At 41.8% G+C, this 25357-nt stretch overlaps 1 protein-coding gene across 1 annotated transcript; it reads right to left on the reverse strand.

Moving 5' to 3' along the window:
* Positions 1 to 1186: 1186 nt before the first annotated feature.
* On the reverse strand, positions 1187 to 24130 carry tlcd2 (TLC domain containing 2). The gene is made up of 4 exons (XM_005915895.3): positions 23419 to 24130; positions 23033 to 23115; positions 18409 to 18491; positions 1187 to 3936 (listed from the first exon to the last, which is right to left on the reverse strand). The coding sequence occupies exons 1-4, from the start codon at positions 23595 to 23597 to the stop codon at positions 3556 to 3558; spliced, it is 726 nt and encodes a 241-aa protein (XP_005915957.1). The 5' UTR covers positions 23598 to 24130; the 3' UTR covers positions 1187 to 3555.
* Between the last annotated feature and the right edge of the window lie 1227 nt (positions 24131 to 25357).

Raw genomic sequence — 25357 nt, forward strand, 5'->3', positions numbered from 1 at the left:
AGGTCTAGGCAGAGTGGCACAAATAAACAGTTAGATTTCTATAAGCTGGGAAAAACATGACTTATTACTCAATATGGCTTCTTAACTTTTTTTTTTCAATATGAACTTTGACCTTGGGCTCTCACAGTGAAGGCCAAGGTCAAATGCTTAGCCAACCTAGCTACTCATGTCCACCAAGCGCTAGTATATTCTGAAGTTTGAAGACTATTCAGAAAAAATTGTGGGTAATATAGATTTTTTTTTTTTTTAGAAATTTTCACAAGTGGCATGACCTTGAACAGATTTTCACCAAAATTAAATCAGCCCCGGTATCTACCGTCACAAAAATTTAACACAAAATTAAAAACTGTGGATGCCAGAGTGCTAACAAAGAGACAGACAAACACATAGATCCAATTACATACTCCCTCCTTCAGGCGAGAGAATAAAAAACAAAAACTCAACTGTCACTCCCCCTCAGCCTCCTGGTAGATGCACATATAGCCTAAATTTGAAAATCGTAGCTGATCATCAGAAAAGTTGATTTTTCTGATTTTGACCTTGAGGACAAGGTCGCTAAAATTCGAACTCGTCCAACATTTTTACTCTTCTCGAGTTCTGGGTAGTGGTTGCACAGCTGGAGCCTATCCCCAGCAGCACACCGGGTCAGGTCTCCAGTCCCCTGTAGGACTAAGTGAAGAACATACAACATGAATGTAGGTCTGTGTAAAGTTAGTTTGGGCTATAAAGAAGTAAACGCTGTTTGCATTTCTTTCTAAAACTTGTTAACATATCTAACCTTTAGTGCTTTTCGTAGATTCACTGTGATCTGTACATTTTAATGCACTTATAATAGCAGAAGATGGAGTTTGGACAAAATAATCCCTGTTAAAATAGTTCTGGTTTTTCAAAATAAAAGAAGATAGTTTTAAGAGGTCACCACAGTGATGAGTGTCACATGTTTTATTTGACAGGACGTCCTTCCTGACCCCAAAAGCATTTGTGTCACCTCCGCGGACCTTTTGTTTCTTTAATACGAACAATACCTTTGATTGGTTGGGTCCACCTGAGATCAAACTGGGTCACGTCACACATGACTAATAGTGAGTCGGACGCCCCAGATCTGGACCTCGAACTGGCTTCTTCTTTTATAACCCCGATGCTAATCCAAAAATCTGCAGAGAAACTAAAACAGAACGCTCATTCCTTTGATTTTATTCACTTATTTTAATCGACACATTAAAACAAATAGCGTTGTTAGATAAACGTACATATCACAATTTTAATTACAAAACAATTTTGACAAAACTTGAAAAAAATAAAACTTATATTTACACCGTTATATTTATATGCGACAGTCTGATGACAGGATGATTTTTGCTTTCAAAACTTTCAGAAAGAAAGAAAAAAGTGAACTTCATGAATGAATAAACAAGGGCACACTGATGGAGTAATTATAATTTGTGGGTTTTGATAAAGTTGGTGGACTTTAGAATGCCTCTTGGCCTAAATATTTTCTCGTTATGCCGACAAGTCACAAATATTGAATCACAATACTTAATATTTTTGACCTCATAAGATCTGGGGACAGTCGCATTTGGAAATCAAAGCCATACAGGTGATCAGAGCTACTACGAATGCTTTAAAAATAAAATAAAATCATCAGGTCATTAATGTGACTTGGCTGCTAAGGCGTGTCACAATTCATTAAAGCACACAGCAACATGATGAACAAATGATGTCGTACAAGCACAATTTCAATAACATTACAGCCGTATTCATAACAGGTTCACGAGCAAAAGCTTGTTTGTTAGAAAGAACTTCAATTACCAACAACAAAGCTGCCCTAAAAAAGCAAATTTAACATTGAAAAGAAAATTAATTAAAAACAAAAACAATAACTCAAACTTTTGTCTTCTCCCAAATAGTGTTTTTGTTTTTTGCTGTGCGCTGTGATTGTTACTGGGGCTGGAAGGCCTGCTTTTCACGGCTTGAACATAAACATATTCAAGCATGCACACTGTGAGGAAACTGCACGTGAAGAAAGGAGGAAAAAAAAAAATTTGCTAAAAAAATGCCCTCCCACCCTCTAACATGTCTTAACACAATCATGTCAGCGACAGGAAAACTCGGTGAACACTGTGTCACCTTAAACTCGTCTTTTATAGCACAAATAAATTACAAAGATATACAACAAATCAAACACTGATTATACACAAAGGCAAAACATCAAAAATATCAAAAGCAAAAAACTAAATGGCATCAATTCTAGAAGAGCTATAATGCTGTGGGCTGAGCTGGAAGGAGAGGCCGTGTGAGGCTGTGTAAATAACGGTCTGCTGTATTCACAGCTCTCAGACCAGTTTGTTCCCGCCCACCTCGGGGTTTTCTCTGCTTTCTGTCGCGCTCATCTGCGACTTTAAAACTAAATGCAGGATGGCAAAGATCTACAAAAGCCCTTCAAAGTAAAAGCATCTCTGGTGGTCTTGGCTGAGCTGAGGTCACTGAGGTGAGGTGTAGGAATGTGCTGATACTTCCTGCCTGTCTGAAAGCTCCTACTGCAGACGCACACGCCACGGCGCACTGTTGAAATATTAATTACTATTCTAATTATTGAGTTTACTCAACTAATCTACATCATTTAGGTTTTCCTTTCACTTCACAGGTTTCAAGTTTAAAGCGCAGCTGCCCGCTCATGGACAGTGATGCCATCAGTGGAGATTTCGCCTCGTTCCTCTGAGGTTTACCGACGCGAAGATCCCGCCGCGTGGGCCGAACTGAAGGGCACGAGCTGTGTTAAGCATCAGGGTTAAATGTAAAAGGACAAAACAGACACACGTTGTTGCCTCCCAGTTGTCATTATTCTTTCGTTAAGCAAAGATTTGCATTTGCTTGATTTTCTTTATTCAACAAGCAGACATTACTTTTGTTTCTTTTTTTTTTGCTGCCAATCACCGGCAGCATTGCGAGTGTTGGAAAGAGGCAAAGAACTGGTGTGAGCCCTGAGGTAGCAGGCGGTTTTTAGCTGAGGAGATTTGGTGGGAAAGGCATTCACCTCTGACGTCACCCCCACCGAAGAAATAAAACTCACAGCAGCATAACGTGTATATATCCTATGTATAGAGATATATGTCTATATATGAATAAGAGATTATTGTTCCAAAGTAAAGAGAGATATTTTATATTTATGTTTCTGTTTCCGCTGGCTGCATACATGGACGTTTGAGGGGCTCAGTGCATTGTCACTCATCGCGAGCTACATTTTAGGATCGATTGAGCTGAAACGCCGTGTGACAATAAGGCGTTTGGTGTCTCACAAGGCCTCGATTTGTTTATATGAAGCACTGAAATATGGGAGAAAACTGCAGCTGATTGGTAGATGGGTCTGAGGTGCGGCTGTTTGATTACACTTGGAGTACTTGTACCTGTAATGTAAGGGAGGTGCAGATCTCTCTGTCTTTACAGCTATGAGTATTTAAACGCTTGCAGTACAGACAGTACAGAACCTCAGCCACGGCGTGTTAATGTACAGTAACGTGTGCCCCTCTGAATCCTTCACCTTCCTCCCCCTCCTCTCTACATCTCCTTTTCTTTCTTGGCCTCCCGGGTGCTGCTCTTTAAGAAGTCGCTCCTGAGCAGGCGGCAGAAGAGGACGATGTTCATGGCCGTCATGATGGCCATGCCCACGCTGCCCAGCGTGTAGGCCAGGAGGGGCACCTTGTCCCTGTTGAGCACCAGCCACCGGGTCATCCAGGCTAGCGTGTTGATACGGAACACCACGTACGTGCCCAGGTTGATCATGCTGTTGACGCGGTACAGCGTGCTCGCGGCCATGTTGGCCATGCGCAGGATCTGCCTGATGTGGAGGAACACTGAGTTTATCTCCACCAGCAAGGCAACCACGGCGAAGCCCACGTAGCGGCACGACACCACAGCGAGGCCGAAGCAGGTGATCACCTACAGAAGAAGACAAGGAGAGAAAACGGCACAGAGGAACATTACAGCAGGTGAAAAACCAAAAACAGTATTATCCACTACTACTAGTTCTACCATAACTACCACTACGATTATAAATATCACTCTCTTCTCGTCTGTGAGTGCATCACTTTTTCATTGTGATGCACTCACCAGCAGATTCATTAGATACTCATCTGCTCTTTAATGCAAACATCTAATCAGCAAATCACACGGTAGCAACTTAATGCATTTAGACACAATCAAGTGAGGTTCAACGCGAGACTCAGAATGAGCACGAAAATGGGTCTCAGTGAGTTTGAATGTGGCATGGTTGCTGGTGTGAGACGGTCTGGTCTGACTGCTTCAGAAACGGCTGATCTGCTGGGAGTTTCCCACATGACCATCTCCCGGGCTGAAAAAGAGCAAATACGCAGTGCAGTTCTCTGTGTGTGGTGTCGATCCCACAGGTCAGAGGAGAATGACAGGCTGTCCTGAGCTGATCGGAAGGCAACAGTAACCAGATATGCACTTTTTATGCTGGTGTAATGCTGTGGAGAATATTTTTTTTGTTGGTGCACTTCAAAAACTAGCCAGTGTTCACACATCACACCCATTTTTGCAGGAGATCCTTTAACCAGGGTCTCCTGACTCTCCCACACTCTGATATTAAAACCAGAGGCCATCGTGCTTTTGAGGTTGTGGCACCCTTATTTTGGAACAGCCTTCCTGATGACTCTGTTATTTGTTTTAAATGACTCCTGAAAACACATTTTTATAGGTTAGCTTTCCTTTAATCTTTTATTTGCATGTATGGAAGTGCCAGTGAGTGTAGAGAGCATATACATATCTTAAAAGCTTTTACGCTCGTCATCATTGAATAAGTTTACAAGATAATGTTTAACCAGACACTATGTGCTGGAATTTGATAACTGATATGATAAAAGAAAAAAAAAATCATAGCACTGTAACTTAATCTAAAAACATGGCAGTGAGATTTGAAGCAGTCGCTTTCTCTTATCTTCTCAGCCTATCAGGAGGAGGCGGATGTGTGAACATCTGAACTTCTGCCCTGAAAACGCGCCGCCACTTATGTCAGGATTTTACTTAACGACCACGTGAAGCACCGCCACTCCCACACAGTGCTTATGAAAGTCTGTGATGTAACTGACACAGACGTGCCACAAGGTGGCAGCATCATCATTCAAACAACTCAAACCCTGGAGGAGTCATACTGCAAAAATTATGGGATGTTGTGAAAGAAAGAAAACAAAAAGCTGCTGTGCAACATTTTCCCAGCAGTCTCAGGTATAAAATCTGGATGACAGGAGAGCGTCTATACTCCGTTCGGCCAACTCTCCACAGGAGCCGCGCGCATTCATCAGGCTTCATTCACACTCAGTCACTGCACCGCTTAAACTGGCTTGTTTATGCATTAGGAGTGGAAGCTGGAAATAAAGGCGGACTTAAGGAAAAGCAGAAAACAGCTGCTACAGGTCACGGGGTGCTGTGATGTGTGAAGTGACAACATGACCTTTACAAACAGGGCTGGCTCTGTTGGAGAAACATGTTGCGTTTCATGTGATGACTGTAATGTAGCAAAATGTCATGTGACGCGTTCCTGTAGATTAGGCAACAAGCCATGTGAGGGTCACACCATCCCCAGAGTTGCACATGTTACAATATAGCGGATCCATTAGTGCCAAGAGGTAAAGTTCAACGTCTTCTTCTTTGCTGGATGTGTTTCATTTCCTCCTAAACTCCTAAAAGCAAGTGCACACTGTGACCGCAGCACAGAGGAGTTACCTCACTAGATTTTATTTGAACTGTAAAAGACTATTTTTGGATTCCACCTCACTCACAACAAAACACACACTCAGAGCACAAATCACACCATTTACCTGCCTTTAGCTCATAATGACAGTAATAACTAGGAACTGCATTTGGCAACCAACCTATGCCTCATAATGTGAAAGGCATACAGCACCAAACATTCACACACAGGTGAGATCACACACCCAGCAGTGGCCCGGTCACCCTTCTCTGACATTCCTCTGTGGCAGCACAGGTGCTGACTCCAAACCCCTCAAAATAACAAGGTGACGTGTCATGTCATGACATTTTGTCACAGGTTGCCAACAACATATGAATGGATTAAGCAACTTAGTAATTAGTAACTTAGTAAGAACAAAAACCCCGTGTCACACTTAAGGACAGGGCGCTCCGTTTCCACCACTGAAAACCAAAAGGATGAATGAAAAGTCCAGACTGTTATCATTTAGACACACAACATGCACCAGAAAACACTCTCACGGGTACCAACAGAGGACCGGACACCTGCGAATCATCACACACACGCTCCAGTGAGCAAACCCACAATCTCACAGTGAATTCAAATCTAAGTGACAATTGTCAACTCAAAAACTGCCGCTCCTCTGGAGGCCACACGAGGTTGGTTACAAAAGCAAGTCAATCCCCATGCCCGACTTTAAAGGCTGCTACAAAAACCTGTTTGGCCTCCAAACAACTGAATGTGAGCGAAAGCCGTTGTTGCCTCCTTCACAAAACAGAGTTTCCATGAATAGCTACCACATCAAACTGAGAGCTCTGAATCAACTCCTCTGGTGCTTTGATGAGGGCACTCACTGCCTTCAGGTTAATTTACTACAGTAAGGACAGCACAGTGGAGGGTCTTTTTTGACTGAAAAACACATCCAAGCTCTATCCCTGTTGCTAAGCGCATCAATAACCCTTAGTGCCCTTCTCTGTCATCTCCCAAGCACTCAAGAAGAAGAGCAGTCTGCTTAACCTGTGTAATCACCCACATATCCACACGCCCCCATAAGCAGCCAGACCACGGTTACAAAATCTAGCAGTGGTCTTTATACAAGCTCATCTGAAGTCTAATCTGATGTGGGTGAATAAACCACGTCAGAACACGGGTCCTTATACAATCCGGTGATAAGGTGACACAGATGGATTTAGTCTTTGTTCATTGTGTCATAAAGGAAAAAAACAACAACTACATTTACTACAACAACACCACCCGCCCCTCTCCATGGTTACTTAAAGAGAAAAATCACGTGTGTCCACTTTGGCAGTTCGCTCTTTTATTGGTGTTTGTTCATGTCCTTTCAGCCGTTAACCTAATCTTTATGTGAACGCTGATAGGAGAATGCCACGCAGGGCCAGAAAACATCTTCGGTAATACTTTTCAAGGCTGCTGAGAGTGTCTGGGTAATGGGTCGTTAAAAAAAGAAAAGAAAAAGAATGTAAGAAAAAAGGGATGTGCACAAAAGTCCTGCTAAAAAAAAATGATCTGAATTTATTTATTCCAATGATATAATGGAGTGTGAGCACGAGCACAGTGCATGTGACGCAGGTGTGCAAACGCTACACTTTCAGGAGTTTTAACATTGCTGTTTTGCAATAAACAGCTCTAAGAAAATCATTCTTATGGATTGGATTCCTCCAGCTCCCCTTGTGGCCGAGCAGCCACCAGATACCAGAAAGTAGCCAAAGCTGATCCTGGTGTCTCCCATCTGTTTGTCATCCCTAAGCAATGGTGGCCAACCCCGATTATCAGTTCTGTGGTCAGCACTCTGCACTTATAGAGGGACTCCCAGTAATCCCACTCCCCCCTACACCACCGGTCTCTGCGTCTGTCGTGATGGAATAAATTCAGGATTAACTGGATTTGCCACACTGAAGCACATCTTTCACACAGAGGAGCACAGGAACACCCACATATGACCCCCATCAGGTAACTGCACAACCCACAGCAAAATGGAATTTAAAAAACAAAACCCCATCATACCACATTCAGCTGTTAGAGTAAGATTTTTTTAAACACATTAACATGAAAATATACTGGTTGAAAAGCTTGTTTTATATATGGGAGTGGTTAAAAAGTTAAAGGAAGCTTATCTGAGGAAGATTTTGTGGCATGATTGAGTTTTTTTATGTCAAGAATGAACTTTAAGTTTAATTCTTTGAAAAACATGTTAATGCTTCATCTGCAGGAGATGATTGCAACATATAAAAGAAAAGAAAAAAAATCTAAAAAGGCTTTAAATTTACCGTGGGGAGCCACTTCACTAAAATCACCAAGCTCAAACATAACCTTGAGGTTTTTTAACTTGATTGAAAAATAGTCTCATACAACATGTCTATAATAAGTTAGTAATGAACCTATATTACACACACCTGTATGAAAACAAAGCAGCACGAGCGTTTGTTGCTGCATTCTTTTCCCTGTGGGCTCAATTAGACAGACAGGTGAGGGACCATCACCTCTGCCCTATTTCAGGGGGAAAACACTGGGCGCTGAGATAGTGAAGATGAGGTTGTCACTAATCCCAAGTTTTCCCAAGCTTTAAAGGAAAGGGACCAACCCAAAAGTGGGGCAAAGTTCACGTGATAGATGTGCAAAGACTTATATTTGTGCTGAAAATCGGTCCGTGCAGGCTGAACTGACTAGAAGTACCAGAGCGGATAAACCTGATGAAAGAGGAAGTTATTTCTTCCTTTTTCAGAAATCTTCAATCAAACATTGTTGCAAAGAGAGGTAACACCTGTTAAAAAAAAAAAAAAAAAAAAAAAAAGGACAAAAGTTAGCGAAAAGATTCCCGTGACAAACCAGTTCTTTCAGTACTTCGTACTCTGACTCAGTCGGAGAAGAATTTCAGGTTTCGGTGACGTGCCGTTTGCACAAACTGAACGCTGAATAATAACTAAAGAAGGCAGGGAGGTTATTAACAAGGGAGGTGCAACGCTGCGTTTGCAGTTTACATGTGTGCGCATGTGTGGGAGATATATCACAGACATGGGAGACTGAGGAGGTGCTTCATCAATCAAACAAACCCGTCTGAGTACAGCACAGTACAGCTGTGCAACACAGTGTGCCATATAACAATAATCCTGATAAACGGATGTAGGTGCATGTTCTATTATTGATTATTTACTGCTCTACACATATAATATATAAGCACATAAGATAGTCACAGCTCATAAAAAAATCTGTTAATGGATAGGCCGAGTGTGTCTAAAGAAGAGGGCAGGAAATGCTTAGCTGACGGACAGGAAACTACAAAGAAGCTCAATGCATAGGATGCTGGAAAGTTGTTAGTAGGTACAACAGCAGTGGAGTGATGGGGAGATGGGACCATAGCATGCTAACAATCATATGCACAATCCAAAGTTTGAAGGTTCACGCAGGCCTGTGTACAAGAATGAGGCATGGAGCCCATAACTGTTATCATGAGACCTGTGTTAACTCTGCTCAGCTGACAGCAGCACAACATCTGGTGAGTAACTGCACAAATATTTGTTCGTGCATCTCCGTGATCAGTTTAAATTGTGTGTATGGCTTTCATTTGTAGCCGGGTATGTCTCATTTCAAATACAGGCTATGGAGCAGGGCTCAGTGATTGGTTAGTTTTGGTGAAGCTTGAGCTATTTTCACATGTGCACAGCAGCTCTATGACGTCCCAGCCTTTTTGACTACTACTTATTTTCCCTTTGCTTCATAGCACAAAGTCTACTGTTCTTTGGATAGTATGCAAAGATAATAAGAGGTAATCCTGTAATAGGTAACTCCTGCACACATTACCCAGGTGGCACCCTTGCCTAAAAATCAGTAAATCACACACATTTCCAGGAGCGACAGCTGGGCTAAAGCGAGCGACCTCATCTTTGGACAACGTTTGGATTATCCCGACATCTCTGACGTTCCTGTGTGAAAACAGCTTTGGTCACTCGAGGTTTTCAGGCACTGGCTGTGCAGAGACAGGTAGTGGTTATTTCCAGTGGACTGCATGCCTCATCAATGACCTAACTTCTGTCCGCAGTGGCCAAGGATTTGAGAAGAGCGCTGATGATAGGATTTGCAGTTGTGCATGTTTTGGTCATCTTTAACCGTAAAATAAGACAGAAGAATCCTTAAAGTACCACAACACGGCTGTATCCATAATCCTCCATTAAAGACAGCGTAGACTCAACAGACCGTTTTGTTAATAAAGAGAATATAAACCTTTTTGGATGCAAAGATAAACATAGCTTCCAGATCTGAAGTACCTGCATTTTTTACTAAAGACCAGCAGGGGGCGACTCATTGGAATCAGACCTTTGACCTACATCAACTATCAGCCAGCTATTACTACTTCCTTCACCAGCATTTCAGCCACCACTGACACCTTTATCCTGTAACGCTGTAATCTTAATAACACACATGATGGAAAAGCTGGGACAATGTCTCACAAAGGATTCGTACTCGTATAAGATTTTTAGGGGATGTGCCTATAGTTTTAAGTTGCCTCGTTCTTGAGTTCTTGTGTTCACGCCGCCCACTGGACAGCCAGAGGTTGAGGCCAAAATTAGGTTGGAAAGACATTTCTGCCACTCAAGAAACCCACAATTTGTCAAGTTTGAACTATAGTTAGCGCGTGCACTGGTGAGTTTTTTAAAGGAAAAAAATCCCGATGACTACAGTAGGACAGGTGAGACTAACGACATGGAAATGAAATGGTTAACTGCATTTACTACAAAGGTTAAACGTAAGGTTGTTCCTCCGCTGTGCTCTCACATGCTTTCACACCCACCCACACCCAATCACACGCAAGAACCTCTGGTGTTCCCACAGTAACTATCTTCTTTTTTTTTTTTTAATTATTATTAATTTTTTAAGCTTTCGTTTGAGGCTATGAGGTGTGGCACTAGTGGAGAACAAACACACAGTTGTTATGTGCCCCACCTCGCTTTTTCTGACGTGACCTGCAGCTTACCGACATCTACTCCTTCCTTTGTAAACCCACTGATAGAGGAATGCCTCTACAAACAGCATTCCTGGTTGTTATGCCAACAAGAACAAGCGCCATTTCCCTTTTTCAAAGCCAGCCTCTTTGGGAAGCATGGCATGTGTGCTCTTTCCTGCTGTAGGCGGAAGCCACTGTAACAGAAAAGCCTCACTGACACTTAAGACTGATGCACCGTGATGGGCTTCACATTGTTCTGGCTGCTGTGCTCTCTATGGCTTTGTCTTAAAAACATTTAAAATCCAAGAATCAATGATAATATTTTTCCCCCAACTTCTCAGGCACTACAGATGAATCGGTAACTAATTCTTGTAAGAGAAGCATGAGCAAATTTGCCAGTGTTTTTTGCTGTCACTTTACATTAGTAAGCACCAACTATGCAGGCACCCTATGCACCCTAGGTGTAGACTTCAAAGAAATATAACAGGAATGACTATTTGGCCGATGTGTTTCCAGCAATCTGTGACGTTGTCTGCAAGACAATGTACAAAATAACAAAACTATGTGACCCGGACCCCAGCAGACTTGCAAGCACTTAAGGTATGATCGAGGCATGGAGCCGTACCAGCCTTTACACTCTGTCACTTAACAAGGTCTCCGTCGGATGTTGGGGAACAAGGACATTACCTCCACATTTTAGTGACATGTCAGTGCAGGAGCTCAGAGAGTCACAGATTATACACAGGGGATGTTGCAGCAGTTTGAAAAAGCATTAGAAAAATGCCTCTCCACCTACACCAGCGCTGATGTGGAGGTTTTCGTCAGCTCTCCCACTGGTATAAATGGTGCAAAGCTGTGGGAATATCACCAATATGGCGTGCATGAAGGCATTCTTATCCCGAACTGTGAATTATGCAAAGTTACTCTAGTAAGCCCTAAGCAAAACATATGAAACAGGAAATGAGCAGTAAAAAAGATAAACAGATAAAAACTAGCCACTATCTGGTGCTGGACCGGTAAAACGTGTGAGACCCAGTGGGATAAGATGCTACTGCAACAGGCATAACAAACAAAGTCAAATGCCTCTACAGCAGACAAAAAGCTCTGTATAAACAAACAAATACAAAGTCCAAAGCATCTCTGTCATCCAAGACAAGAAGCTGCGGTCACTGAAATTGTTGTTTTATTTTCCTACTTTGTATTTGTTGCATCATGAATATAAACTGTGCCTGTCTCAAAAACAACGGACAAGGAAGTTCTTCAGACATACCATGAGGGTGGAGAAAAAAGAAAAAACCTCAACAAAAACCAGATATTATACTACCAGTGTGGAGAATCTCATTGGTATGTAGCCATGTGAGTGGGTGGTACAAGCTGCGGAGAGTAGGTGGACGAGTGGGGACGGGGGAGATGTTTGGCAGTCACACAAGGATGGAGTGGTGGAGAACAAGGCAGAGTGTGTGATATATGATGTATGGCTCCAGAACAGAAATGTGTGGAGAACGAGCGCACATTTGCAGAAGCCCACTCAGGAAGTTAGAGGTTTTCTGCTCCATGTTGCTCATGGGAGCCTGAGGTTCATGTGGAGACCAGATGTCTGCCCTCCTGTCTGGATATACACACAATCTGGGGATTTGCAGGGTTCCCCCACCAAAGAAAAAAAAAAAAAAAAAAGACCAACATACACATGGATACACCATATTTCATGGCCAAAATAAATATATGCCCACATTCCAGTCTCTGCCATCTCATTGGCCTACTTTACTCTCAGCGTGTTGTCTTTGTATTTCTCAGGCTGAAATACGACTACTAGCAAAGACAAAAACAAAAACACGTCATATGCGCTTAAAAACGGCTGATGTTAAACTTCCAGTGGCAGAGGAGGTAAAGGCTCAACAAATTTCTCCATGTGCAATCAGGAAATATTTAAGTTCTGCGGTGGAGTCAGGGTTCCTTAGAACGAATATTGGAAGGAGTAGCTGATAAAGCTACAAATGTGCAGGTTAATCAGGTTTCAGTGTCGAATGATGTAGAGGATCTGCAGCAGGCAAGGCATTCCAGTAAACATGCGTCCCGACACCAGTGACAGCCAAATAAAATATGTTCAAGCCTCTAAATGTGGCATTCCCCACTGGGTATTTGAGACAGCTGAGCTCTCCTCCCACAAATATCTGTTTTCATTCCTGGTAAACTGACACAAGGTCCATTAATATCTGATGTTTGCACAACATGAAGCAAGAAGGACAGACTATCCCAGACTGAATTTGAAAACCTGGCTAAAAGGATTTTTGTGGAACACCGATAGAAATGAAATGGACACAGCAGAAGTTTTATCCAGGATTTGTCACCATCTAGAAGAACAAGAGCAACTATCTAGGTGTAGCTTTGGCCAATTCTTTGGTTTATTTACTTCAACATAATCAGGACATTAGTCACTTTAACCAAAGATAAGGCTGATGCAGCTCTCTGACCTATATTTAGGAGTTTACTGAGTCAGTTTTACTCATGAAATCTATTGGAAAGGTGCTTTAAAGCAAAAGAACCCAACTGCACTTTGTTTACAGCACTATAATAACAACACAATAATAGTGTTGCAATAATTTAGAACTAGGTAACCATGTAAAACTATTTAATTACATATATCTTACTTTTACATATAAGCTAAAAGTAAGAAACAGCCTAGTATTAACAATGTTTTTAGCCAAGTAATGTATAGGGTTATCATGACAGATTAAACTGAATGTAAGAAACTAACAGTTTAATATATTTTCTGGTTATTACACAAAAGCTAATACAAATGTTTCCAGGTACTAAACTATGGCAGACATGTGCCCTAGTACTAATGACAACAGCATAAAATATGTTAAAGCCAATAAACAAAGGACAATTTTTAGGATATAAGGTTGATTTAATTTCAGCATTACACATCGTCATCATTACATCATTATACTAAAAATACTTAGTTCCAAATAGTGCTCAGAAAGTACCTCTTTTGTTTGCGAGTCATTATATTACAATACTACTATTGCCAACTGGTTTTACCTCATAGGTATTGTTACATTAGAATCTACATTATTACCCCTAGTTAGTTTAACATTACCCAGCAGGGTTATTACTTGGTTTTACCTTGTAATTAAATGGTAAAAGCTATTACATAGTTATGTCTTAATTTAATTGTTTCCCCCCCAAATTACTGAGCTGTTGTAATAAATTATTGGTGAACCTGTTTTAGAAGTAATGTGACAGATGATTAATAGCTCCATATTTCACTGTATGTGTGATCTGGGCTTTTTATTGCAATATTGGAAATAACAGAGCACCTGAGAAGTTAATGGCTTCCTCATTAACAATCCTATAATTCTGCATTTGTGTTTAAAACACCAACTTGAGCATTCGAAGTATTACATGGGACTAATGTGAGCATACATGATGAGGAGGAAAAATAGTAGAATCATCATCAGCAATACTATACTTAGATTTGGGTTTTTAAAGGGCTACAGCAGTCAGGAAGCAGTCAGTTAACCTGTGAAGCCCTGATCTGCTTCAGAGAAGTGTCTGCTATGGTACGGCTCACTGAAGATAACTCAATTTTGCCTAATGAGAGAGGGATGACAGACATTTATGAAAGAAAACATGCCGCAAAACATAAAATCCCCAGTGAAGGAGCTGTGAGTTTATCTGTGCTTCTACTGTGTATCATCATTAAAACCTCAAACGAGAACATTCAATATATACTGTTACTCACATGCTTTCAGGCTTCATGGAAAAAAAAAAAAAAAGTATGTCCTACTGCGTCTGGCTGGCGTCCTTCTGCTTTTTAATTATGTGCTCACAGTTTCCGAGAGTCATGAATAAATATGGCTGAAACATACTCATCGTAGGGGTGGGTGTTTTCTTTAAGCGATCACTTTGGTACAGTTTAGCTCAAACAAAGGGAAAAAAATTGACATTATTTAACTATGCCCTACTCTAGAAAGCTCTGCACAATATTTTTATCACACATTAAATATACCATTGTAGGTACATATCTTTGACCCTTAGAAGAAGCCACCCGACTCCTGTCAGAGCGATCAGGCCTTCCTGTTTTGCAAAGGAAGCTTGAGTTTACGGCAGACAGGATCTCATCAGGCCCGAGTGAGTGTGGCAGGGCCCACATTTTTCTGAGACCGAAATAAGAAGCTGTATTCTGCATAGCAGTCAATAAGTAGTAGGGGGAAAAAAAACTTTCCATGGAGAGTTTGACTTATTATTTCTCCTGGACCGCGAGAACAGATCAGCAAAACTGCACTAAGTTAGTGTGCACTTCACATTTACAAGGACTAGCAACAGGTGTGACCACAACTGACATTCAAAATGTATTTTTACACGCGTTTCCACCTGTACAGTCAACAATATTTAGTCAGAGGGTTTGTTTTGAGCATTTTATTTTATGGCCTACATTAATCAGCAGTCAACATATAAGGATAAACTTTTTTAAACACATGTTCAAAACTTTTCTCTAAAGACACACCCTCCCATATTTTCCAATAACTTGTGGACAATATGGGAGGGTGTGTCTTCCAGTCACACAATTGCTCTACATGCAGCATGGCATATGCACATTTTAGTTTGCATGTGTCACTGCTCAGGCAAAGCCAGATTGTACACTAGGTCTGCAGCAATGGGGAGATGAAATGCAGGGAGAATATGAATCAGCTGGCTGCCCATATGAGCTGAAGATTAACTAGAGAGCAGCCTTCTGTTCTAGGACTGCATGGCCAGCTGGTCTTACTGGGTTCAGGTCTTAGCACACTGGGAAAACTCCTTGGACTTCAGGTGACTGGTATGTGAACACCTGACACAGTAACCTTCTGTATACCATATGCATTTGAAAGAAACAAGGAAAAGAGCAACAAAAGTAGAAAAGAAATGAGTCAAGATGATGTCAATATAGCGAAAGAGTTGAGGGAGGATTGCTTAACGCTGAAATGAAGCGGAGGACGTCACAGAAAAGGATGAATGGTACAATCGGGAAACGAAGGGTGTAAAGAGATTTAGTTTGCTGAGAAGCACAGAGAGCTGTGTGAATGGCCTCCCACGCTCTAATGACAATCCGAAGCCAGCTGGCCTGGCCAAAGCACCCATTCACTAAACCTCCAGGAAGTGAAAGAGGAAAAGACGAGACTTTCAGGAAAAAAGGGAAAACAAATATCTCCTCCCAGTTAGTCCTTTGTCACCTACAGACAAGTGATGCTGGAGCTGTTTCCCACAAATAATCCAAAACATTTGAGAATTTCTAGCAAAGCTCATTTCTAGCTCCATCTTGACACTGTTTTACTCCCCAAGAGTATCTTTGCATAATAATCCATCCTTACCTTACACCTGCCCTCTCTATATGACAGCTTTCTTCCGATTGGCTGCCCTTTGGAAACAGCAGCTTTGAACTGCAGGTTGGTGAGGTGGTAAGGACAGTGATGTCTGAGTTGAATAAGAACTAAAAACCAATTTTGCCAAAGTTTTATTAGCAAAATAATGCTGGAAAATAATACTTTTAGTCTTACCCGGCACCTATAAAGCCAGACAAAGATGCACACTGAGAATCCCCAGAAAAATCAATCAATAGCAGCCCTCCATTCCAATATTTCCAATGTTTGTTACCTTAGTTGGATGCAGTGAAGTTATCTCTTAAAACTATGTCCACAAACACATTTAGTGAACAGTTTCTGATACCTAAACACCAAATAATGTATTATTTTGCCCCAAATCCTGTTCCAGCAAAACTATTGGATATGAGCACAGCCATAAAGATGGTGTTGCTGGGAACTTTTCTTTTTTAATGCTGTGCAGACTGAGATTGACCAGTGGTTTCTTGTAAACCTTCCAAAGTTTAATTAACTGCAAATTTGCTAGATGCAAGTATTTCTCCAAGTGCAAGTGTTTGCATCATTACTAATAATTCAAAGAACACACATGGTTTGACATTGGCAAATTAGAAGAAAAAGAGATTAATAAAGTCTTTTTTTTGCATGTTAATCTAGAGCTTTTGAAATTTTAGGAAACACACACACACACACACACACTCTAGTCACTGAGTACAAACAGAATTCCTCCCGCCGGGTCAAGTGCTCAGTGACCACTTTGATAATGACAGTGTCCTTCCAGCAACCCACAAAGAAAATCTCAAATATTTGTTGTATTATTTGCTTATGCACACTTTCTGTAATTGATCGGACATTCTGGTGCCGTTTCAGGGAAAACTTTTGAATCCATCAACTCCTCTGAGCAGGCTTTTGTTGTGGCATCATGTAAAATAACTAATAATTCACAACTAAAGAAGTTTCCTTAAATTCAAAATGAGGGATTGGACTAACTACCGAAGATGGAGAAGAAAAGTTCGACTGAAATGTGAGGTGGAAAATACAATAACAACGCGAACACTACTGACCAGCCGTCAGCTACAGTATCAAGTGATGGGATTGGTTGAAACGGGGCCTTAACATGGCTGTCAAGCTGTGTGGCAGAACAAAGGAAGCGCACTAACAAAGGGGACCATATTTATCTTCATGTGCTCTCAGTGTCGCCTCACACCAGAGACTGTTTTTCCTTTGCTCAGCTTCACTCTCAAAAACCCACCAAAACCAGCATGCTGGCCTGGATGCATGTCGGGCGTTGTCCTAAAACAACACTTGATTCAGGCGGATTCATTGCTCTTTGGCGATTGGTTAAAGGAAAAACAAAAAACCCAAATCCTCACAGAAGAGTGGAGACAATACCAGATCGATGATGCATGTCAGATATCAGAGAAATGACGTGTATAAGGAATTTCCATATACTATCTTGGAATCATTTGCATTAAAAAAAAACAGAACGGATGAGCCAAAAACATTCCTGTATCTTTCTAGCGATAGCATTTATTTATAGCATTTCCGAAATACAAAGAGTTGTTTTTTTAACGCATACTTTACATCTACAAATATGCAACTGGAAGATCAGCGTGATAATTTCCGGTGACCTGCTTTTTAAAGTCTGCAGAAAAATACTTCCACACAGTTTATTAACACCCAAACAGAGGCTTAAATTGTGACTGCTGCACAGTACAAATCTGCTCCAGCCCTGGCAGCAACCTGCACCTGATAAAAATTTCAACAAAGCTCTTGCCAGTAATACACTTACACTAACAAGAGAAAGAGCTTGGCAACAGAAAGCAATACACAACACCTGCATGGTCCTGGATGTAGGTCATGCAGTCAGAAGCGTGGAGAGAAAATAATCAGTGAGGATGTTTTGGGGGGTTTTTTCTCCCTATATTGCCACTTCAGCTCCTTTCCCTCTTTAGAGCACAGCCGGAGGAAGGGTCAGATCCTCTGACCTCCACTTCCCCTCAGGAAAATATGCCAGCATGCTGGGGGTCAACATGCCACTAAGATGCCCGGCTTTCACAGGAATGTGATAGAAACAAATGAGTGGTTGAACAGCGAGTGTGAGGGGGGAAGTCAGGAGGACTTCAAAGTTCACAAAAAAGCAGGTTGAAGTGAAGTGGAGGGAGGCTGTCGCACTGGTACGATCATCCCTTTAGTCCTCGCTCTATGTTACTTGACAAGAAAGACCGGTATTTTGTCTTTCTCGCAGGTGCACCAATACTCTGAGCTGAGATCACTCTGGAAGAGGCCTCTCTTATAACGTGAAACAGCTTTAGCCAAGATATGACATCATTTGTCTTTTATTTTTATTTTTGAACACGTACCACGATGTGATGAAAGAGCAGCTCCCAGGACTGGCTCAGCTTCTGGCTCCTCAACATGTCAAAGAAGTCATAGATGAAGTAACCTGTGGACACAGAGAGCATTTCGTTAATCACTCGATCAATCAAGCCAAACGCACCAGATTCCTCTGACGACATCAGACTCGAGCTCATCCAAGCGTGTCTGCTTCCGTGACGGCAGCGAAGGCAACCAAGATGCCTCTTAGAGAGAGCCTATTCATATCCTCCACTGCTATGCGCCCCTGCCTGCTATTAGCCGTATCCATGGTGATGGCTTTTTAAAATGCTGAAAACATAATGAAGGCTTGAGGATGGGGACGGATGGGGTGCGAGGGTGCGCGGGGCATTCATCGAGGCTGGATTTAACTCCATTATGTTGGAAATTTGACACCAGGACCCTTCTGTCAAGCTTGGGTTCCACTCGCCATAAACAAATTAGCGCCCACCACAGATTAAATAATCCATGCGGACTGACATCAAGCTTTTAATTTACGCGTTGCTATTATCTGATCACCAGTGTAGTCTTTTAGACACCAGCTTTTTCAGCTTCAAAGGTTATTTTCAGTCAAAGTCATGACCTGCCAACCGGAACACATGACTTGCTGTGTTTTCATAATGATTCATTCAGTATTGTCTGACACACAGGTGTGAAAAAGAGGAGTGACAAAAAAAAAAAAAAAAAAAAAAAAAAAAAGAAGGGGGGGGGGGGGTTTTTTTAAATGATGGGCACAGCTCCAGTGTAAAGCTGACACAGAACAATCACCAACGCTCAGAGGGGCAGAGAAGATGAGTTTCTACTGGATTCTTCCAAATGAGCTTGATTGTCATGCTTACATTAGAGGAGGGGAATTGCTTACTTAAGCAGGGGCAGTCAAACGGTGTGATTTTAGGGCCGATACGTGACTTCAGTGACTTTGTTGAAAGACTTTCATAAGTACGAATCTGAAAACTGCTGTTCACAAACGCTGTCCATCTAATCTGACTGAGCTGGAGCTGTTTTGCAAAGAAGAATGGGCAAAGCTGGTAGAGACAAACCCTAAAAGACTGGCAGCTGTAATTGCAGCAAAAGGTGGTTCTACAAAGGATTGACTCGGGGGGCTGAATATTTACGCACACCCCACTTTTCAGTTATTTGTTTGTAAAAAAATGTTTGGAATCATGTATGATTTTTGTTCCACTTCTCACGTGTACACCACTTTGTGTTGGTCTTTCACGTGGAATTCCAATAAAATTGATTCATGTTTGTGGCTGTACTGTGACAAAATGTGGGAAAGTTCAAGGGGGCCGAATACTTTTGCAAGCCACTGTAAATCAGTACAAAGGTTGCAGAAGGACCAGAGCTGTCCTGTAAGGAAACCCACCAACACTGAACACTTGAAGTTGTTATAGGCACGGGAATGAGCCGGAGTACTTGAACGGCAAGTATAAAAGACTGACGCAACAATTTCTCCATCTGAAACTCAAATTTTTGGTCATTCTCTCAAAATGCCAACTTACTGACTTCTGAGGAATTAACCCGACATTTGGAGTTATTAACTCAAAGTTACAACTTCGCTCTGTTTTGGGAAAATGTTTTTTTTTTCCAGTGGCAGAAAAACACCTTCATAGATGAGTGAAGCCTTAAACCTACATCCTCTTAACTCCTAACGAGAGAGCTGCACATGGGCTGCATACAGATTTGGGATCATACAGAGGTTTATGGGAAAACTCCACAATATCCTGACCTCTATAAACATTTTCCTGAGCAGTTTATGGGCTCAGGTCAGACCGAATAAAACATCAAGTCCATTTTATAACTTGTGCTCATTTTAAGTGTCTGAGCAGAGGATCATCCAGGCTCATTGGCTAATAACTCGCAAGTGGTTAGCCAGGGAGGATGCAGCACTTACAGTCAGTAAGACCCGCCCCTTATTAGTCATGGTTTCAAAACACCAACATGGCTAACAGAACTTCATGAATGGGTGAAGTCATAGAAGCTACGGCCATCTTTTATACTGTACTTACGCACATGTGCTCACAAACTTTCAAACAACAGGGAATAACAACATTTTTAAGTAAAAGTATACACAAAAAATCTCCCAATTTAAACTAGGTTTGACAGGCGGTTGGAAGGAGATGCACAACAGTACTTAAAAAGTAAAATAAAATATATATGGCATGAATCTTATTATGCTTATCACTGTATAATGAGAAAGCAGGATATTGTGTTACATTTTTTTATCTCAGAGACAGCTTTATGTACTGGACAAAAGTGGGGAACCACTGATGTCATGTTACTGTGAGGTCTGCAGCGTGGTAACACAGCGAGGAACAGCGCACAAATCTGCTGCCCTAAAGTCTCTGAAAACCTGCTGAGGGCCCAGAATCACTCCACATTTCTGCCTTTCTGTGGTATCTGATGTGGACAGCTTGCACACATCAAGTGACTTTCTTTGCACAGTTGCCGTCTTGGTCAAGTCACATGACTGTAACAGGAGTTACACCCAGTGCTTGGGACCGATGATAATGGCCCTCATTGATCTTCAGATCCCAACACTGCTCCTCGTTTTCGTCCCCTCCAAAGCAGCGTTTCCTGAAGGAATGTCAAATATCCCGGGAATCCTCTGTTAGCCCTCGCTGGCCTGGCACAGATCCAATAAATGTGCAGAGTTAAGAGAGCTCACGTGCCAAAGGCTGCTCCAGAATACTCAAAGCATTAATGAGGAAAAAGTAAAAACAGAGCAAAGTTGCTATTTTAAGAAATCGGGGTAGCAAGAGCACCTTGGTTTGAAAGATCTTAATGAAATCAGGGAAAATCGAATTTTTGCAAGTTTCTAATCTGGTTTAGAGAGCTGATGGTAAAATTCAACGTAGCCTACTTGATACACAGTATGTGAACTTCAGCCGAGCTTAATTGATTCAGTCAAACGCAGTTTTAGGTTTAAACACATCCTGGTAGCTGCTACGATGATATTGATTAATTTAACGGTAAAAAAGAAAGCAGGTTAAACCTGTGGTTTAGCTTATTCACCATTTCAAGGCTCTAGGGTGTAAAAATGCTCATTTTAATGTCCACACCATTCTGATTTGGTCCGGTGTGATTCAGATTATCTGATAATATAAACTTTATTTATCTCAAAAACTGAGAAATATCTCAAGTTTACAAATTAACCTAAATAAATGTACAGCAGGTAAACAAACATTACAGAGAAATCCCTCACATGGGGGAAAAAAGTGAGAAAAATAAAAATAAAAAGTATATTTTTAATAAACTCCATAATTGCTGTTGAATATATTTACGAATATATTTTTTTCAGATAAAGTAAAGTGGACTTGCCTTTTTTGAGCAATCTTTGAGTCAAACCATGCACGTTCCACCATGTAAAAGTTGACTTTAGACCTTTTTAATCATTTGCTAACAGAACTGTAGCAATACAAACAATACTATTTGTTTCAGTCACATTTCCAGCATGGACTCTTTACCCTCCTCACCGGTTACCCAGTTCTCACCTATGACCCTCAAAATTCGTGTTTTTTTTGTTTGTTTTTTTAAAAAAGGTGGCTCACGATCTAACAAATCTGTTAGATGACTCAGGTGAATTAACCACCGTAACAAACAGCAGGGCCGCACAGTGGCTCATCAGTCAGTGTAGGTTTGAAGCTGTCCCAAAGACCTTGCTTGTCAGGTTATCTGGTGATTCTGAAGTGGCTGCTGGAGTGGCGGTAAATGGTTATCTGCTTCTCAGTCTGTTAAGAAAAATGGTGACTGGGTGTGCCGGCGAGAGACACGTGTGCAGAAGGTAAAAGTAATAAATCAGCCATGGATGAAGGTTACATGTCTGAACCTATGGGTGATAGTGCTATATAAAAAAAAGGGGGGTAAAAAGGTAAACCTGCACAGCTCGTGCAGCAGCTGCACCTGTTACTGGACCTCTGGGGCAACATGTAACATATGTGTGGCATTACAGTTATTTTGTTTGAAGCTCTGAAGAAGTTTGACTTACTCATAACCACAAGCATAAAAAAAAAAATCAGTAGTGGTTTAATTCTGTAGCAAAACAACAGCTGTTTCCTAAGATGGAGATATGGCCAAACTGGAAATTTTTAAAACTCAAGTGGTTCAAACTGATGTCTCCAGAGGTTGAACATGCACATTCTGACACTCCTACCCACATCTGCTGCACTAAGGGATCAATGAAATTTAAAAAAAAATGCATATAAAGTACATAAAAGAACTGAATTAAATAGATAAAATCAAGAAAACAAATATCTAAATAATAAAAAATGAAAATGTAACTAAAATATCAAATCATGATTAGTTTTATTTAAAAGAAATAAAGAACAGTAAGCTAAGCTCTGTTAAATCACTTTTTTTCATTTGTTGAGATGAAATTCAGTTAAAAAGGTGCCCAATTGGTTAATCTAATATAGACAACTGCCAAGCTATGGCTCGGATTTGCCCGTTAAAATAAAAGGTTTTACATAAACGACGTAAGCCCTTTAGTCTGGAGCTACTTTGGCGCCATCCAGGAATTAGATTTCACACTTAACCTCAGGATGGTTGCACTCAGTAAAACCGTACACATAGCGTCACAACTACGAGATAACTAAGTAGGAGACTACTCACCGATTGAGAAAGACACCAAGACGTGAGAAAACACGGAATGAGTCTCTATGAGATCCTCGGCCATCTGCGGGTGCAGGAAAAAGCTGGAAAAAACGGATTGACAGCGGTTCAGTTAAAGCTTTTCCAAATGCCTGGGTCAGTAAGTGCGCTTCTTTTAACACATGGGGTCATAGGGATAAGCGGAATAAACCATAAGCTATGTAAACAGTGACTAAAGAAGTCAAACAGCATTAAAAATAAAATCAAATACAGCCGTGTTTAAAACCACATTATGGACCCATCCCTGCGCATCCATCTATGCGCACAACCAAACCAAAACCAAATCCCAACATTTTCCTTTCCTCCAAGCAGATCCACACTGAATTAAAAACGTCTTAACGTCTTACCAAAGCACTGCCCACGTCGCGGTGATCATACTGTGCACACACGACGTGGAGATGTTTCTCCATTTCCAAACGTTCCTGCAGGCAGACTCGGGTGTGGGGAGTTTTCCGACCCCGCTGTTCACGAACTTGAAAAATCCCACAGAACCCCCGATCGTCAAAATCACTGACCCCAACTCCATCGCGAAAAGGTTTGGTCCACGAGGTGAAGACTTCAAAAGCCACAAGTGCCTCCCCCCTTAGTCTCCACAAAGTGAGCACTGATATATATAGACGCGACTATGGTGGTTGTGGCTGTGCTGCTGGCGACCGTGGCCCAGACAAACACACGACAGCGGGCTTACTTGTTTGCGACGACCCAGACAGTCACGTTAACACACCGGAGAGCCCCCGATCAGCTCAGGTCACCAGGCGCTCCGTTAGGGTCGTGAAACGCACGGCTTGGCGCTTATTGTCCACAGAGAGAAGGCGTGGACGCGTCTGGTGAATGATTTCCCGCTGACATGCACTGAACGTGGAGTGATTTCTCTCTCTTTTTTCTTTCTTCTCCCTCTGCCTATAATAATCCCGTAAAGAACAGGTCCGCGATCACAGGAAGAACCGGTAGGTGTGAATGGAAGCTATCGGAGTGATGCCCTGTTTCCAGTTGTGAAACCACCCTGTTGTAAAACCTCATCCGTGCTTGTGTAACTTTTTGACATCAACACACCAAACAGCAGCTTCTCCCCGCCCTACTATGAAGGGGCGCGGCCAAGCGCGTTTTCACGTGTTGTGTTGAGTTCACGTGCTGTCCGAAAAGCCTCTCATAACTTCTCTCGTAACATTTACGGGGTTCATAACGACTATAAACATTATAGGTATGTGTACTTTAGACTTTGCTGCTCTGAGAGGCTCTGCGGGACATACAACACTGCCTATTTTACGCACTGTTATACTCTCATTTACAATTTATAACTTTATAAAAATAAAGAAATATCTTCTTTATTTGGCTGTTTCCTTTGATGGTTGCCACAGTCAATCATTTGCCTCCATCCTACCCTATCATCATGCACGTTCTCCTTCACTACATCCATGAACTTGCTCCTGTCCATTTTTGACATCCTTTGGTCCACCATTCCTCCAATGCGCATGTCCAACCCATCTCAGTCTTGGGTCTCTACCTTTGTCTCCAAACTGCTCCACCTGAGCTGTCCCTCTGGAGTAATCATTTCTCATCATGTCCATCCTCTTCAATCTTAACACCTTCATCTTGGCCTCAGGTCTTTGTCTTCAAACTGTGCATCAGAGCAGGCTTCACTATTGTCTTGGAAACCTTTCCATTCACTCCTGATGTTATCTTTCTGTAACAAATCACCCATGACACTTGTCTCCACCCACTCCACCCTGCCTGATCTATCTTCTCACCTCTCTTGTGCACTCTCTGTTGCTTCGGATGGTTGACTCCAGGTATTTAAACTACCTGTACTCCCTGCAGCTTCACTGCTACACCTGTCCGCATCACACGGATGTATTCTTTCCTCCTTCCACTGACTTTTTTCCCACTCCTCTCCACAGCATGCCTCCACCTTTCCAGACTCTCTTCCAAGCTGATCCTTGATGTAATCCCACCCCCACTTTTAACGCATCTGTCACTCCGACCACACACCTCCCCACTGCCTCACTGCCCTGCACCACCCTCACATACTTGTCTGCCGCTCCAAACCTCCTCATGCAGTCCCACAGCTCCTACCTTGGCACCCTGTCACATGCCCTCTCATATCAACAAAGGCAAAGTGAAGCTCCTTCCGACCTTCTCTACCAACTGTTAAAGACAGCAGTTGAATATGCAAACAGATATTAATTGCTGGACCATCATGTGCAGTTTTTATAACAGCTTGTTATTGTTGCTTTATTCAAAGAACAACAAAAACAAACAAACAAACAAACAAAAAAATCCTCCAGA

Source organism: Haplochromis burtoni, unplaced genomic scaffold (genome assembly GCF_018398535.1).
Source record: "Haplochromis burtoni strain Fernald_Lab_line unplaced genomic scaffold, NCSU_Asbu1 Contig_15, whole genome shotgun sequence".
NCBI lineage: Eukaryota > Metazoa > Chordata > Actinopteri > Cichliformes > Cichlidae > Haplochromis > Haplochromis burtoni.

What these genes read in the sequence shown, in the direction of transcription:
- tlcd2 (XM_005915895.3), bottom strand. Translation starts at nt 23,597, where the DNA reads ATGGAGTTGGGGTCAGTGATTTTGACGATCGGGGGTTCTGTGGGATTT. An exon ending in GCGACGTGGGCAGTGCTTTG is followed by an intron (nt 23,116 to 23,418) that starts GTAAGACGTTAA and finishes CGTTTTTTCCAG; the next exon opens with CTTTTTCCTGCACCCGCAGA. An exon ending in TGCTCTTTCATCACATCGTG is followed by an intron (nt 3,937 to 18,408) that starts GTACGTGTTCAA and finishes CTTCTTCTGTAG; the next exon opens with GTGATCACCTGCTTCGGCCT.